At 42.3% G+C, this 16,714-nt stretch overlaps 1 protein-coding gene across 4 annotated transcripts in view; it reads left to right on the top strand.

The window, feature by feature from the left end:
* LOC135253906 (cadherin-18-like) overlaps window positions 1-16,714 on the top strand; it is a 203,012-nt gene that overhangs the window by 172,373 nt on the left and 13,925 nt on the right. For 3 of the 4 annotated variants that reach the window (XM_064333747.1, XM_064333748.1, XM_064333746.1), the window contains 5 exons: window positions 6,761-6,928; window positions 8,589-8,776; window positions 10,415-10,668; window positions 12,757-12,893; window positions 16,324-16,445. In XM_064333747.1, the coding sequence (XP_064189817.1) occupies window positions 6,761-6,928; window positions 8,589-8,776; window positions 10,415-10,668; window positions 12,757-12,893; window positions 16,324-16,445 (869 nt within the window). The remainder of the gene's footprint in view (window positions 1-6,760; window positions 6,929-8,588; window positions 8,777-10,414; window positions 10,669-12,756; window positions 12,894-16,323; window positions 16,446-16,714) is intronic. The other variant, XM_064333749.1, reaches the window with a different exon arrangement.

The following is a 16,714-nucleotide window of genomic DNA, read 5'->3' as shown; positions in this document are numbered from 1 at the left end:
TAAATTGGAAAATAAAATCATTTTTTCAGTTTTCTTTTTCTCATCATCCATAAAGGAATATATGATTTATCTGGAATAAATAAATGAATAGTCTCCTTGATTTCATTATCTAGTGTGTTTTTCCCCTTCCCCTAAGAGCCAAGGTGCGTGTGCTTAGTTGAAGAGATGGCAGTACATCGCTGGGTTATGTTTACCGAGGCCTCTGCTTCTTTCCTCATGCCATTTTAATCATGTGCGCAGGTTCGCCTCCATTAACGCCCGGCGATGCTTCGTGCTGTCGCGGAAACGCCGGCTTCATTTCGGGTAATTCGGGGTTTTAAATTCATACTCATGCGCCTTCCTGAGAACGGCGAGATGATGCCTGTTCTGACGGGGGAAGAATTACAGGCACAGTGCTTCACGGGTTCGAGCACACACTCCTCCAAATGCCTTCTGTCCTACAGCAAGTATTCCCCAGGATTAGGGCTCCATTTCTTTTCTTATTATTATTTTTTTTGTTTAACCATATTTTGGGATTAAATTGGAAAGTAAGAAACTTTTTGGTGGAATGTCAGGTTGGGTAATTTCTCAATTAGACCATAAAGCAGATGAAACACATCACTGTATATAACATACGATATAATAATAAACAGTATATGAGTAATGAAACATACAGCAGCATTAGATATGTTACATGTGGAATAGTTTGCCTGGTGCATAAAAAAAGTATTTGAATCCAAAACAAATACGTATTTAACCCAGGTCTGGTGTGAACTTAAATGAAACAACCTCTGGATGAACATAGTTGGAAAAAACCAGTCAATTTGGTTCAGACTCAAATATTTATTGATTGCATATAGACAGTCCACCTGGTTCAGACCAGAATATTTATACATAAAGATACAGTCGATCCGGTTCAGACCAGAATATTTAACTGCCCCATGGTCTCTCCTTTTAACAGTCCTCTTTTCCACATATGCTTTGAGGTGTTTGAGAAACAGTCATGTCCGTCTGAATCCCTGAGTTATATTTGCTGGGTTTAACAGTAAAACAGGATTGAAAGTATGTATGCAGACACGCCTGCTTAATGCAATTTGTTCTCTCGCATTGAAGATTAAGATCATCCTTTAAGATGTTAGAGGAAATGTAAGACAGTGCCCTAGTGTGTCTGTTTTGCACATGTGTGTGGCAAGAGCCTGTATGAAGACATTACAGTGAAGAGCCCACAGCACTGACTGGGTCTGCCTGTTGTCCCTGGAGGGAAATAATTCGTAATTTGGTGATTTGCATTATTGCTTTCTTTATTGTTACCTTTCTGTAGTCAAGCATAATGAGATTTTTTTTTTTTTTTTTTTACAGAGACACTGTCACAAAGATCATTTACAGTGGAACTGGGAAGCAAAAAAAAAAAAAAAAAAAACCCAAAAAGTGGGCAATTTTGATGAAAAAAATAAATAAATAAAAACTCCTCAATAGGAGGAGACCTTGGAGGAAGGCGGTATGCATACTGTCCAATGCTGGTTTTCAAACAAAAACGCGAATGGCCACGTCTGAATGGGGTCAGTTATTTGCCGGCGGTAGGCATGTCCTGTAGAAAACCTTTGAAAAGCCAAGGTCTCCATGTTCTTGTCGAACAACTGTTCTGTAACTTGGTATTTCCTGTGTCCAGCCCTCAACAAGCTGCACCCCAATGTCAATTTCCAAAAATCAATAGAGATTCGCTGTTTTTAGTATCTGAGATTAAATACCGTGATTGAATTCAGGCGCAGCCATTGTCAATTTCAGATTTCCTCTCGTTGCCGTTTTTATCAGATGTGTTCCTTTTAATTAGATTCTAACGCATAAAAAAGACCTCTTAAAATGGAAAAAAAAAAAAAAACTTAAAATTACATCTATTATACGGAAAAATTGCAAAGGTTTGAGACAGCTATATTAAAATTCTTTGCAGAGTATGAATCAATGATCTGGCTCTCCTTGAATGTCTGAATTCTACGGCTCTACTCCTAATGTGTGCTTAAATTAGGAAGTTCAAAAGGCACCAGGGATAGTTCTGTGTGAAAGTAAAAACCACTGAAAGTCTTCATTTGAAAAAAATAAATAAATAAATAATTTAATTTGAGCTTTGATTTTTTGTTTTTTTTCTTTTTTTTTTCTTTAACACCTTTTTCCAGACACATTTATTAACAGAACGGTTTCAAACTCTGGTCACACTGTTCCGCATGCTTGTTTAACCTATTCATTATCGCAGCATAGCGCTATCACAATACATCATGACTTTATAATTCATTCATAATGATGCATGCTGGGATTTTGGTGAAAGAGTTCACATAGAACCATGTGTTGCCTTACATTAGAAATAAGATTTTTTTTCAGATCTGCTTTGTCTTTGTTAAGTAGTCATGACATGCTTACAAAGTAGTTATAGATGCTGCATGCTAGTCTTCAGGGGAAATGCAGCCCGAGAAACAATAATAATTAAACTGCTAAAACTATAGATGTAAAGTACCGGTCAGCATCGGTCTGAGAGGCACAGAAATTTTCAATTCAAGATTTACTTCCTTTTGAGTTTTTTATGATGCGTTCCTTTTAATTAGCATTTAACACATTAAGAAAGACAAGACCCGAAAACACTCATTTATACCCGATCACTTCTCTGCTCTACTCAGCCTGGTCACAATGCTAATATTGTACAAACTTGTTTTTTTTTTGTACCGATGAAGACTTTCAGTGGTTCTCACTTCCAGACGGAACTAGCCCTGGTGCCTTGTGAATTCCCTAATTTAAAGATTTATTCAAGAGGCATCGCTGCACCAGCCTTCTTCAAACGCACGTCAGGAGAGGCACGGATTCTAACATTCAAGGAGACCCAGACCATTGATTCAAACTCTACGAAGTCTGTAGTATCTTAATATGGCTGTCTTAAACCTTATTAAATATTTCCATTTTATGAGGTCCATATAGCTGAGCAGACTTTTTTTTTTTTGTCTTTTAAAGCTTCAGTGCTACTGTTTATAGGCAAAATGATATGTACATCAATCAAAGTCACCTAAAAAAAATATATTAAAAATGTTAAAAGTATGGGTTAGGGTTAGTGTTATTTATGTATACATGTATTAATTATTAATAAAATGTATTTATTTATGTATCTTATTCAAGGGTCTGCATATACAGAACATGTATTCAGCCCCAAATCCTGAATGCCATGTCATCAGAAGTGTCTGTATATGTCTAACAATAATATCCTCAATCATGCACAAACCTGTATGTCCCAGTCAAAACTGTGCAAATTGAAATACACCAAAATGGTATGAAAAAAACAGGCAGTTATACTATCCCTTTAAATTGGCAGTGTTAAAACAGTCAGTTTTGGTCAGCTGTGTAACTGCATGACTGCCTAATTCGAGCAGGAGCGCGCTCAGTTATGTAACAGTGCCTGCGGCCACGACCGATGACGTGTTTTGGGTTGAGTGCCCCCGTGTGGAAGGCGTTCTCCTACCCGTCACGCGACGTACCGCTTCATAAAACTGCCCTTCAGGCTGCCTATTCTGCCTGTTAAAAAAAAAGCCCATCTGCGGTGCATTTTAAAAGGATGTGTGTAATCAAAGGCAGGTGTGGCGTTGATGTGCTCATTATATCCCTACAGGTTTCTTAACAATCCCTAAATATGATGTGATCATCAAATCAAATACCTAAATATGATGTGATTGATGCATTTTATCTCTCTCTCTCTCTCTCTCTCTCTCTCTCTCTCACTCACTCTCTCTTCAGTCAGACAGTAGATAGATAAACAGAACACTCAAAACATCTCAATTCTGCAACACGTCCTCATACATTACGCCTCTAAATACCTTCATGAGATATTGAAACACCCACTCAGTCTAAAGAAACGCTAAACGATATTGTTACGTGTCAAGGCTTCTTCGTGTGTCATAACTGAGATAAGCGTAAGCGAGTGGGCTCATTTTAGGGATGGGCACGGCTTGTTACCCTATGGTCTCCAGGGTGATGAGACACGCCCCCTGGCCTGTCGACTGAGCGGCGGTAAACGGTCTCCGTGTAGATTTTTTTTTTTTTTTAAATAAATAAATTTATGCTTCACGTACGCTGTCCTGGGGCTGGATGAGCGCAGAGGCGGGCTGCTTGGAATCGCACGCGAACGTAACCAGCGCAGGGTGTGACAGGGAAGGCACGCGGCCATGAAAACCTCGTTTGCGAATCGCAGATGGATAATCAAGCATATCTTCGCCGCGCCTGTCTCTGCAAACTCTGTTTACGCGCGTGTCAGGAAGGATTGGTGAGCGAATAACACTAAATTGAAAATGTTGTATATTGTTACACACACACACACAAAAAAAAAGTAATAAGAAAAAGACTGAGATATTCCAGGCTGCCACAGAATTATACCGAACGACTGTTGCGTGGTGTACAAAGCACCTCCAAAACACCTGGCATATTGCGTTTTAAAAAAAACTTTATAAATAGCAAAGCTGTTGTCGAACTCGTCTCTAGTGTACCGAGATAATGCGGACCGGGGGTTCTTCGCGGGGTCTGTCGAGCAGGAAGCCCAGATGGCGCGAGGGTAAACAGACCGGGCACATCGGAGAGTCAGCCACAATTACCTGCGACACCTGCATCCGCACCTGAGCAAGCCATCCGAGGCCATTTCCAACACTGAGCACAACTTTCACCAAGACAAAAAAATAAATAAATAAAAAACAGACTCAAAAGAAGGGACCCCAGACATCTGCTTTGCATATTTAAACATTTATTTACAGTGGTGACATCCTTTATTTACATTTACAGGCCTCTTGCAAAAGATATTTTTATGTTTTTTTTTTTGTTTGTTTTTTTTTGAGAATTCGCCATCTGTCATTGAAGAGCTTTCATAAGAGCCCTCTAAATATTTATTTTTGAAAACATCAGTAAGCCTGTGACTGGGTCCTACAGAAACGTCTCAGTTGAGTAGTCACCTGGGGCGTTTATCGGTTTAGACTGTGTGGTAAATTCATTTGGAATGAACAAAAACACGTTGGCCTTAATCTGCATTTGTACGTAACTTCCGCTGTTTATGCTAATGATGCAAACAGAAAAAAATAAAGGCGGTCTGTCACTAAACCAAAAATAAAGATGTATCCATGACAATGAATTTCGGTGTTCCATTTGGCTGTCCAATCAACACTGCGCAACAAAGTATGAAGTTCCGCGACATGACAAAATTCTAGAGGTGCGGGAAACTGGAAAAAAAGTGTCGTGACACTTTTTTCCCGTTGATAATACGTAATTTCTGTCATGCGACACTTGTCAAAAAGGTTGTGCAACGAAGTATAAATCCGGCGTTAGAGTTGTTTAGGGATAAAAATTCACTCCGGCGGAATAAACGTGTTCCACTTAACCATGAATGCTTCCTGTGCTGGTGACCCCTTTCGCTCTGTCATGTATTTTCGAAACGTGTCAAATGCGAAGGTGGCAATTGTGCTGCCTGGCTGTGGCCCACGAAGCACGTGCTTATCCGGGGAGAGAAGCCGCTTGCCGCACCTTGAACAGTACGACAACCAGACACGTCCGTCATCAGATCTCTCCGGCGTTGAATACTCGCAGCTAATTTTGGTGGCGAGAAGACTAAGGATAGAAATAGTTTCTGACAGTTCGTTCACGTTGGAAGACGGAAGTGCAGTTCTTCGGCAGGAGCGGTTATGTTTCACCTCCCTGTGCACCCGCGGCGGTGTCTGTGGCTGTCGCCGTAGTTACGAACGTGATTGAAGAGGTGCCAGGGCGGGCACAGCTTCCTGTCTTCACCAAGGTCGTGCACTCACTTGAAATATAATGAAAGGTGGAGAAAGATTAACCTTGGTTTTCGAGAGAGTGGAGGTGTTCCAGTTACAAGGAGTATCGAAGAAGCAATTTTATGTTATGTATTATTATTATTATTGCTATTTATTTTTTTAATACAGACTGTCAAAAGGCTCTTATCACACGCAAGGCCTCTGTGACAGTCTGCATGTTGACCTAGATTACAATGTGATTCTCTGCTGCAACTTTTCAAGCAGGCTAATTCCAGAATTCAGGGCTGAATATTCCGATATTTTTTGGCATTCACCTTCATTTTGTGTGCATGTGTGTGTGTGTGTGTGTGTGTGTGTTTGCGTGCGCATTGCTCTGGTTGTAACTATCTCCAAACTGTTGAAGCAAAGCTAGTGGTGCCTAAAACAGGGGTGTCATCACACACCCCAGCCCTCTGCAAAATGGCCGTTCATGTGAATGGATGTGAGTGAGTGAGTGAGTGAATGTACCGAAAGCTCGCAGCCACTCGCTCTAGTGCTGGGCTTCCCCTTCATCTGGGTTCAACGCCTCATCGTCTGGCGGTCTAGACAGGGCTGATGGGGGGGGGGTCTCTCAGCGCCTGTGTGATGCCGTAAACTCAATTACGACTGATTTTTATGGCCTTGGAGGGCGATCTGGCTGGCTGGTCCCTTCACTGTGGTGCAGGGAGGATGGGAGAGGGGTGTGGAGGGAGGAGAGCATCACTTTCTTTTATACAGTAACTTTTCAAGGACTGGATTTTATGTCAGTGGAAATTAAAATGATTTTGACCGTGACAGTATATGAGAATGAGTGACTTTTTTTTTTTTTTTCTGCTGATGCTGACGACAATGTACATAGCGATGAGGATTATAATAATGATGAACGTGAGGTTAATGATGATGATTTTCGGTTCATTGCTTTTCTGTGTGTGTGTGCATGTCCGTGTGTGTGTGTGTGTGTATGTGTGGGTGTGTTCCAGGGATCATCAGGACTGCTTTAGCTAACATGGATCGAGAAGCGAGAGAGCACTATGCTGTCGTCATTCAAGCCAAAGACATGGCGGGGCAAGTCGGAGGACTCTCTGGGTCGACCACCATCAACATCACCCTGACGGACGTCAACGACAACCCTCCTAAATTCCCTCAGAGTATGTGCCCGTCGACGTCCTCTTAAAAATGCACCTTTTGAAGCACCTACCCACATCTCAAATGGACTACCTGACATTGTTCAGAGGGATATGCACTAATTTTTTAAATCCCTTTCCCCTTATCTCTGCCTTTCAACATTGACAGGATATCAATTAGTCGGAAGCATCACAGCGATCATCGTCAGACATTTGCTTTGAAATTCACGAACCGGACCGACAGACTTTTACAAACACATGCAGTTTTTCCTGTTTCCTGTGAATTCAAGCACACACCACTGTTAATGTACACAACCGGAGGCCATTCAACCAGTTGCTTGAATTTTACATTGAACCAGAACTGAGGTAGGGCTAGAGGTACCCAAGAGACCGTGAATAGTGTCTGGTCTGTACTCACCGCTGAGCAGACCAATCATGTGACAGCTCGCACCTTCTCAGCGGGAAGTAATGCGTGCCTCGCGATCGCAGCCGCCTCCCAGGAAAGCTGGCTTGTTTTGCTATGACTAATTGGGTTAATTATATTGCCTGAGCTCCATTTTTAATAATCAAGAAATGGCAGACGGCCGTCTGCGCGACATGCAGCTGGAGGTCAAGCCCCCCCGGCGGATACCGCGCGCGATGTTCTGTTTCCTCACCCCCCCCCCCCTCGCCCCCTCCCCTTCTTTGTGAATAATTGAAAGCGATCCTATTAGCTCACATTCACACGCCGTTATGAGGCCACGGAATGAGCCTAAGAGGAAGCCTTCCTGATTAGATAGCTTCCTGCGCTCGTGCAATCCATCAACCTGTCACAGCCAGACGTTCTCGCTAACGTTCCTGCTAGGCTGCGGCTATGTTTTTCCATCGCCAGCGACTCCAAGTCAAAACATCATAAGCTAATGTTTTCCTAACATTTTATGCAAGGCTGTGGCAGCATTCACCCCCTGCTACAATTGTGCACAAAAACAGTGACAAATTTGCTTGGCCTGGATAATCTTGCATGGGCTGAAATTAAATCTTGCTGTTCAATGATTGATTCTCAGTGAAACAATTCAAGCACATCTCGCGTTTTGTTTGCTTGTCACTTGCTGAATATTAGTTCATTTTAGGAAATAAGCAGTGTAAATCTTTTTGATTTACAATAGATATGATTTGCAAATTAAATAGAAAATAATCCAAGCTTTTAGTCAGACGATCATGTTTCTGACTGATGAATAAAAAAAAGAAATAGAATAATTGTTTACAATATCACCAGAAAACATGATGACACTCATATGAATACTGATGTAGTTATTATTTCCCCCAGAGCTTCTTTATGGGGTTTGCCACAGTGCTCTACAGATATTGTAGAACAGAAAAAAGCATGCAACTTTCTATTTGTTTGTGTTATATACCGTTCATGAGCTTCATAATATTTGGGAAAAAATAATTTTATTTTTATTTTCTTGATTTAGCTAGTACTACATTATTTTGGAGTCTATGTATTAAAATGTGCTGTGATTCCTTTAATAAAAGTTGAGAATCTGCACTTTAACCACATGTGAATTGTCTGATGAGTAGTAGTAGTAGTGGTACTAGTAGTAGTAGTAGTAGTAATAGTAGTAGTAGTAATAGCAGTATTGCAATTGTTTTTTTTCTTTTTTTTGTATAAGGAGTGTATCATTTTTTTATTGTCTCCCTGCAGAAAACTACCAGCTTTACGTCCCGGAATCGGCGCAGGTTGGGAAGCCGGTGGGCAAAATCAAAGCCAACGATGAGGATCTGGCCGTCAACGCAGAGATCAAGTACAGCATCACCAACCCGGACGGGGCCTCCGTCTTCTCCATTTCCACCGACCGGGAGACCAGAGAGGGGGTCATCTCGCTCAGAAAGGTACAGGAGGCGTTCTTAAAAATCACATCATCATCATCATCATCATCACAGCTCTCGTTTAGCTGCGCCTGAATCACAGACACCTGCTGACGGCCCCGTCGAAATCAAATCATTACCAAAAAAAAAGCCCCAGCTCTTCCTAAGCCATGCCTACATACCATTAAAAAAGCCCACATTAAACAAGCCTTATGAAAGTTGTCATTTAAACCACACCCCTTGTTTAGGCATGCCTATGTAAAAATGACACCACACCTCCTACTTAACCACGCCCATGAAATGTTGTACAGCTCGCACTTTAGCCACACCCACATCTCGTTAAGACCACAGGTTGCCACCTAAGCCATGTCGGCCATGCCTCTCGGGGGATTTGAACCAGCATCACCTGATCTTCACAGGCGGTTCCCTCCGCGCTGCGCAACGTGGCTGTGCTGTAATCCACCGGCTTTCGTTCTAGCCAGCCTCGGTCAATGAGTCAGTATCCTGACCCGTAACTGTGTATGAAAGCACGGTCTGAACACGGTTTAGGCCCCAGCCCGTTATCCAGCAAGACGAACGCCTCACTTTTAAAGATCAAGCTTTTTTATTTATGTATTTATTTATTTATTTATATTTCCATTCTGCTGCCTGTGGTTTGGCTTTCAAGGTCAACAAAAGCCAGCCTTGGAAAGAGAAAGATGGATCAATGCTTAACCTTGCGATTATCATTTCAGTGACTCTTCAATACATTTTTTTTTAAAGCTTGGTTTGAAGAAAAAGCTCACGGAATATATTTAAACACAAAGGTAGTTTTTTCCCCTTCTTCTTTTTCAGGTGGTAGTGTAGTATAAAGCTTAGGCAACTGGCCTTGTAACCGAAAGGCTGCAGGTTTGATTCTAAGGATTTACACTTCTGTTGTACCCTTGAGCAAAGTACTGAACCTGAACTGTTCTGTATAATTGCCCAGTATTTGAATGGCTACTATACACCCTTTCTTTGGAAAAGATTCATACATCTACATTTATTTTATTTTTAAAAATCTAAATTACATTACAAAATTATGATAAGTCTCTCTGGATCAGGATATCTGCTAAATGCCTGTAACATAAATGTAGCGTTTCTCTTTTTAATTTTCACAAATTATTCTTATGAAACAGTTCACGAGCTGAACTGTGCTAGCTGAATGCTTAAAGCTTAATAATACTATTAACTTTTGTTGTTGTTGTTCTACATCATTAATGACACCCACACCATGTTAACACCAGGGAGCCTGTTCCTCTTATGAAAGTGAGGCCCCTGATGCTGGTGTTGACTCATCGCATACGGCGCGAGACTCAGTGGCATAAACGAAATTAACCGGCCCGGTGGCCGTTTGACGGTGTGACGTATTTTTTAAAATAGCAACGCTCTGAACTCTGCTCTTACCGTGCACTGAACTCTTCATTTTTTCATTTTCTGTTCATTTCTGTTTATTTTTTTTCAGATCGAAACTTTCTGTGTAATGATATCAAATTTTGGTGAAATGATATCAACAGCTGAAGTATATTTTATATTGATGTTGAGTTATTGTGTGTGGCTTCACACGCTCGTTTGGAGCATAATTAACGCTGATGTTTTTTTGTGTGTTTTTTTTTTTTACTCTGGTCCTTTGACCCGCTGCAGCCCTTGAACTACGAGAAGAAGAAGACCTACACCCTTCACATCGAGGGGGCCAACGCACACCCGGACCCCCGCTTCTCCTACCTGGGCCCCTTCAAAGACAGCGCCACGCTGAAGATCACCGTGGGCGACGTGGACGAGGCGCCCGTCTTCTCCATGGACTACTACATCATGGACGTGTACGAGAACGCCCCCGCGGGCACGGAGGTGGGGGCGGTGACCGCGCGGGACCCGGACAGCACCAACAGCGCCATCAGGTGGGGGAGACGGAGCGGTGCCGCGGGTTTGGTTATACTGTAATGCAGGTCTCACCTAAAAACAAGTCGAAATGAACTGATGATTTATTTGCGGTGTATTGCGCGTTTTCGTCAACGTTTTTTTGTCCCAATGTTGCTGTGATGCAGCGCATAGCACTGTTGCACCACAGCAGGATGGTCCCAGATTAGAATCCCAGAGAGGGCCTCTCTATAAATGTATACGTGAAGAAGAAGAAGAAGAAGGAGGAGAAGAAGAAGAAGAAGTAGAACTAGTCCATGTCTTCATCTGATAATAATTCATCATAATTCATCTGTGGAAAGTGTCATTAAATGCACTCAATAAGCAGGCTAAACAGTCTCATGTAGGAGTCCAGTCACAGTGCAACGGGCCAATGGCATGTGGGAATTCTTATTTAAGTACCACAGGACCAATTTGGCTCCACTTGCTTCCTGTATGGTGAAAACCAAAAAAAAAAAAGCCTAGTTCTATTACTGTTAAATTACGAGCAGAGTAAGAATGTGAATAACCGTGGTTTCTGCCCTTATTTTAAAAAGTGAATCATACCCTTTGACAGTTCTCATATTTTAAATGAGTCAATCTGAGCTCATCTTTTTAAGGCAGTGGCCAGCACCTCAGCGGTGCGCTTCTTTGAAGTTCCCTGATCTCCTTTGATCTCGGTACCTGTTCAGAAGGCGGCGTCTCAACCTGGCAATCTCACGCGAGTGCACACGTTCGCAATGTGACATCTGATGAGTCTCCAAGTCCAATCAAAGGCTGAATATGTCTTGGGAAAGAAAAAAAAAAAAATTTGCAGTCACGGTAGAGTAGAGGAATGCCAAGAGAGAGACTGGGAAAGAGGGAGGGAACAAAAGAGCCGGACAGAGAAAGAGAGAGATAAAGAGAGAGATAGGAAACAGAATGCATGACTCATGTACAGAGTCTTAAAATATTTGATAGGATGTAAAGGAAAACAAAAAGATAATCTGCATAACAAAAAGATAATTTGATAAGATAATGAGGACGTCAACAGAGTTACCTATTGGGAATGCTTGTCTCTGTGTCCATTTCCCCAAAAGCCACCTCCCCCCCCCCCCCCCATCTGTTTACTCTGGACTCAGCGTTGAAGGATGCTTGGATTGTGTCCACTCGAACCACACAAATGTTTGCTACCGTGCTTTTTCTGTTTGCCTTTGAATTTGTGAGCAACAGACAACAGCCTACCGATTTGACTTTATTATTTATTTTTTTTGAAAGGAGTATATTAATTTCATTTTTTCCTACACAGAGACCAAGTTTTCAATTATTCAAAAAAAAAAAAGAAAACTGAAAAAAAAAAAATATTTTAATTATATTTCTTATTTGCCCAAAAGGGAGTGTTAATGTTAATAGTGTCATGGAAAAAAAAAAATTCTCTGTGGATTCATTATAAGGAACACTGTGATAAGGCACTCTTTACTACCCACAGCCTGGAAAGAAGTCACAGTGCACCAGCACAGTGCTTTCTCTGAAACAAAGCAGCATGCGCTCTGATATACTCTGCGCTTCACGTCAAAAACTCTACGCTTAGTTATATATCACGTTCTGCATTGATCCAGCCATGCACATATTGTTCTAGTTCCCGCTGAATCAGCTTTTAAGCAAAGCATCTTTACCTTACGACAGGGCGGGACAACTTTATATAACGGTGAATGAACAAGCAGACGCACACACACACACACACACATGCGGTTACTTATAAACGATCCCTTAGGCAAACACAGTCATCCACAATGGTGATGGATGAATCCTGAATGCATGGCACTGACTGTGTAATGAATGGCGATGTATTTTTAAGTACAGTTTGTGAAGGTGTCATCTATATCTTCACGGCTTCCTAACAGTCAGATAGTATGGTAACTGTGTTTGGTAACAACTGTGGGGGGCAAGAGCTACAGTCTCTTTTTTATTTTATTTTATTTTTTAATTTATTTTTAGTCTACTTTAGTTTTGATGCATTTGTATTGGCGTTTTATTATTTTTTTTTTTTTGGCTCTTTCTGCAGGAGAGGCGGTACTCATGAATTTTTAATTTCACTCCTCTAAAAATAGGTATTTCATTGACCGCAGTTTGCACGGGGACACGCATTTCAACATCGACGCGAACAGCGGGACGCTGAAGACGACGCGGGTCCTGGACAGGGAAGAGATGGCCTGGCACAACATCACTGTGATCGCTTCGGAGGTCGGTGAGTACCCCACTGAGCTGGAACCTCACACGGGTTCAGGAGCGCCTGATTTTATCCGATGTGGACGCAGGCTTTGTTTTAGCCCAGCACTAAGACAACTGATTCTACCACGATTAGTCAATTAGTTGTGTCAAGTGACCCAGTGCTGGGCTTAACCAAAGAACCTGGACCCACATTAGCCCTTTTTAAATAAGCTCGTACACCGCTGGCATATACATTATTATTAAACATATATATATTTTTTTTTTAATTAGAGAATGTCTGTCATTTGGTCATGTGATTCTCCGCTGTAGATTTATTCGAGCATTGGCTGACACACGAATGAATGTTACCGTGCGAAACATTCGTGGAAAATTAGGGTTGATTCGGAGGTCAGTATTTTCATTCTTGATACGCAGATTTGTATCTCCGTAATTAACCCCTTCCTTACCCTCTTCTGGATCACTAATTAACTGATCGGGTAGATAACGAAAATATATCTTCGAAAATTATTCTCGGAACTCAGATATTTCCATTGCAAGTCTGGGCTGTTGATGTTACTGTGGTCACTAAAAAACATTGGCAGAACTGTCAGTTCAACCAAACAAGGTGAACTGCAATATTTTACAGAGAATTAGGAACAATACTAATATGTATTTTTCATTCAGGCAATCAGTGAAGATGCAATAGCTGAAAGTTGCATGAGACACAGTTTTCTCTAAGAGAAAAAAAAGCCTGGATTAACCATTTAATATTGAACTGAAATTTGAATGCAAGTGGTTTCGGTCTTGGTTGCACAGTTTCTGCGAGTACTTTGCTATCTGCTCATACTAAGTGCTTTCATTTGCTTGGAAAATTTAAGAACAGATGTTGGCAGTCTTATTTTAAAAGTTTGTTTGAACCTTTTCACTGCAAACAAAAGTAATAAATAAATAAATAATCTGACCTACAGTAAAGAGAGCCGTTGCCATAGGGACAGTTCATTATCCTGTAGAAAAGTTTGTTTGAAGAGATTTCACTTGGTTGTGTGATAACAGCACTACATTCCGACCAGCCCTGCTGTTCAAGTTTATGCCCTATTCGTGTCGTATCTTCCGAGGCTCAAGGTGCCTATCCAATTATTCCTTCTGTTTCTTTCTCCGACTGAAATGTGTGGGGGAGTTTCTGCTTTGCATCACAACCCAGTAGCGAGGCTGCTTTGAAAATTACCTCACGCCCTGCGCCAGACCGTTAATGCAGACTAACAGGGAGGACAGAGCGGCGCGGTCTTTCACACGGTTTGGGCGTGTGAACGCTGGCAGGAGAACGCGGTCCCCGCGTCTGCGGTAAAGTGCACCGGTGGAACGGCGGGGGGAGAGATAAGGGCGAATAGAGAGATTACACGCACGGCCGCTGGCCAATGGCACGGTGATGCGGTTTCAGCATTAAGATGCTCTCTGTGTGGGGGAAAGAAAAGAAAAAAAAATACAATAATAGTAATAACAGTCTCACACGTCAAAAAGGAAGGCAGGAGGACACCTTTCCAAGAATGGCACAATGCTGCACGTTATCGTGCAGGCACAGGAGAGCTCAGCCAGGGAGAAAGAGAGAGAGAGAGAGAGATAGGAAGAATGAAAGAGAAACAGACAGAGCGAGAGAGAGAGGGAGAGTATGCTGGGGTGCATCCCAGTACTCTAAAAAAATGTACCCGCCTTTTCTCCGCTACCACCTCCTCTCCTCCGTGCCCCACAAACCAGGGGTCCTCCCTCCCTGACGGGGGCATCCCATTACTTTTCCCTCCACTCCCCCCCGCTACCACTAATCTCCTACCTGGAAGCGTGTGGAGGAAAAGAGGAAAAGGAGGGGAGGGGAGGAGACGAGTTTGAAGCTGCTTCGCCAATACAGTTCTGTGTGCTTTGCTTGTCTCCTCCAATACTGGGACACTAAAAGGAGGGAGGACAGAAAGATGACTAGAAAGATTAATATTCTTTCTCTTGTTTGCGAAAGGAAAGTTGCTAAAAATTTCATTTTAGCCTTTACACTGTAAAATGGCAGCTGCCTGAATCTAAGACCATTGATGCACCGGTGTCATTTGTCTGGCAATGAATACCATCAGACAAATCGATCGACAAATCAATTTACAGAAGGCAAACAACTCAAAAAAAACCGCTGTAATAAAAATTAAACCTTTGATTGTTTCCTTTCCCAGCTTAAGGCTCTCTCCGCAGAACCAGCTCATAGGCACTCAACTCCCATCCCTCCTTTGCTTTTTGTTAACTTTCTAAGTTAACAAGCGGTCAGGACCGAGTCCGAGAGACGAGACGTCTGCTCCGGTCCGCCGTGTCCCAGAAGCCAATTTCCGCCCCGCGAAAACCGCTCGCTCGAGGCGGAGAAAGGAGGGCCGTGAGTCAGACGAGCGTTTTAAGTGCGGGGGGGAAATCAGTACAGTTTCCCCTGCGTTGCCACTTTCCAATGTCACCACACTGATGGCGTGTGGGTTTTTTTCAAGTGCAAGAAAAACCGCACTGTCCAGCTGTGCGAGTGCTGCATCGTTCTCTATTGGCTGGTATGTACAGCTGTGCAACGTCAATTTACCAGGTGATTGAAGGCTGCTTACTGTTGCTCAGGTGAAAGAGCAGTGAGCGTCTAGTCTTGGTTTTAGGCTTGTTATTTTTTTTATCACTGGAGACTGTATTTGGAATCGGAGGCATCAGAACAGAGAACTAAATATGGCTGAAAAGCAACTAATCTGTAAGCTGAGGGAACAGAATAATTAATTCATTGAGAAGTATAGAACAGAAACTGGGTATATCGAGTACAGCAAGTTTGGAAAGTCTTGAAAGAGAAAGAAACCGGTGGTGGACTCAGAAATAAACATCATACAGGTCAGCCAAACAAGACATCCGGACTTGATGACAGAAGAATTCTAAGAGCTGTGAAGAAAAACCCTAGAACAACAGTCTGTGACATCACCAGCTGTGTCCAAGGGCCAGGGTGAAAAAATCAGAAGCCACTGCACACAGAGGACTTTGAGAGCTGGATTACAGAGGCTGACCTGCAAGATGCAAAACTCTCATCAGCGGCAAGAATCGAAAGGTCAGATTAGAATTCACACAAAAAAACATACAGATACAAGCCAGAAGAGTTCTGGACCAAAGTTTTATGGAGAGAGGAGACCGAAACGAACCTTTACCAGAGCAATGGAAAGCCAAAAGTGTTATGCACTGGTAATGGAGGATGGCAGCACACCAAATACACTGCCTATGCAACCAAAGTCTTCATCAGTGGGGAAAAAAGTGAATAGTTTTGGACTAACCAAATTAGGGATTTTGGATTTGGTTCATTGTCATGGAAACAGATTTTTTGTTTGTTTGTTTTTGCTAAGTCTGTTACATTATAATCTTAATGTACATTTCTAACTCCTGAGAGTTTTTTTTATTCTTTTTCTCTATTTTTTTTTTTTTTTTCTCAGATAACCCCAGCCTCCTCAGCCATGTCCCTGTCACGGTGCAGGTCCTGGACGTCAACGACAACCCGCCCAAACTGGCGACCGAGAGCGAGGTCATCGTGTGTGAGAGCACCAGGGTGGGACAGGTGAGTGTCCCGCTGGTGTCTACAGCAGGGGTTCCCCAAACCTGGTCCTGCCCCCGCCCCCCCCCCCCCACCCCAATGTACGCTGGTTTTCATTCCAACCAGAATCCCAGAATTTAATTTAATTAGGTGATCTTTATGCCAGAAATAGCTATACATGCCATAAAGAATGAAATTCCCATGTTCATATTTGTGCTTATTATACTATATTGCGAAAAATTGCGTACAAAGAGGTAAACTTGAAATTAAAGATGGTGGTGAATCGATAGGCA

This window comes from Anguilla rostrata, chromosome 4 (assembly GCF_018555375.3).
Source record: "Anguilla rostrata isolate EN2019 chromosome 4, ASM1855537v3, whole genome shotgun sequence".
Lineage (NCBI taxonomy): Eukaryota > Metazoa > Chordata > Actinopteri > Anguilliformes > Anguillidae > Anguilla > Anguilla rostrata.
Note: the sequence above shows the minus strand (reverse complement) of the source record. Positions and strands in the feature narration are given on the sequence as shown.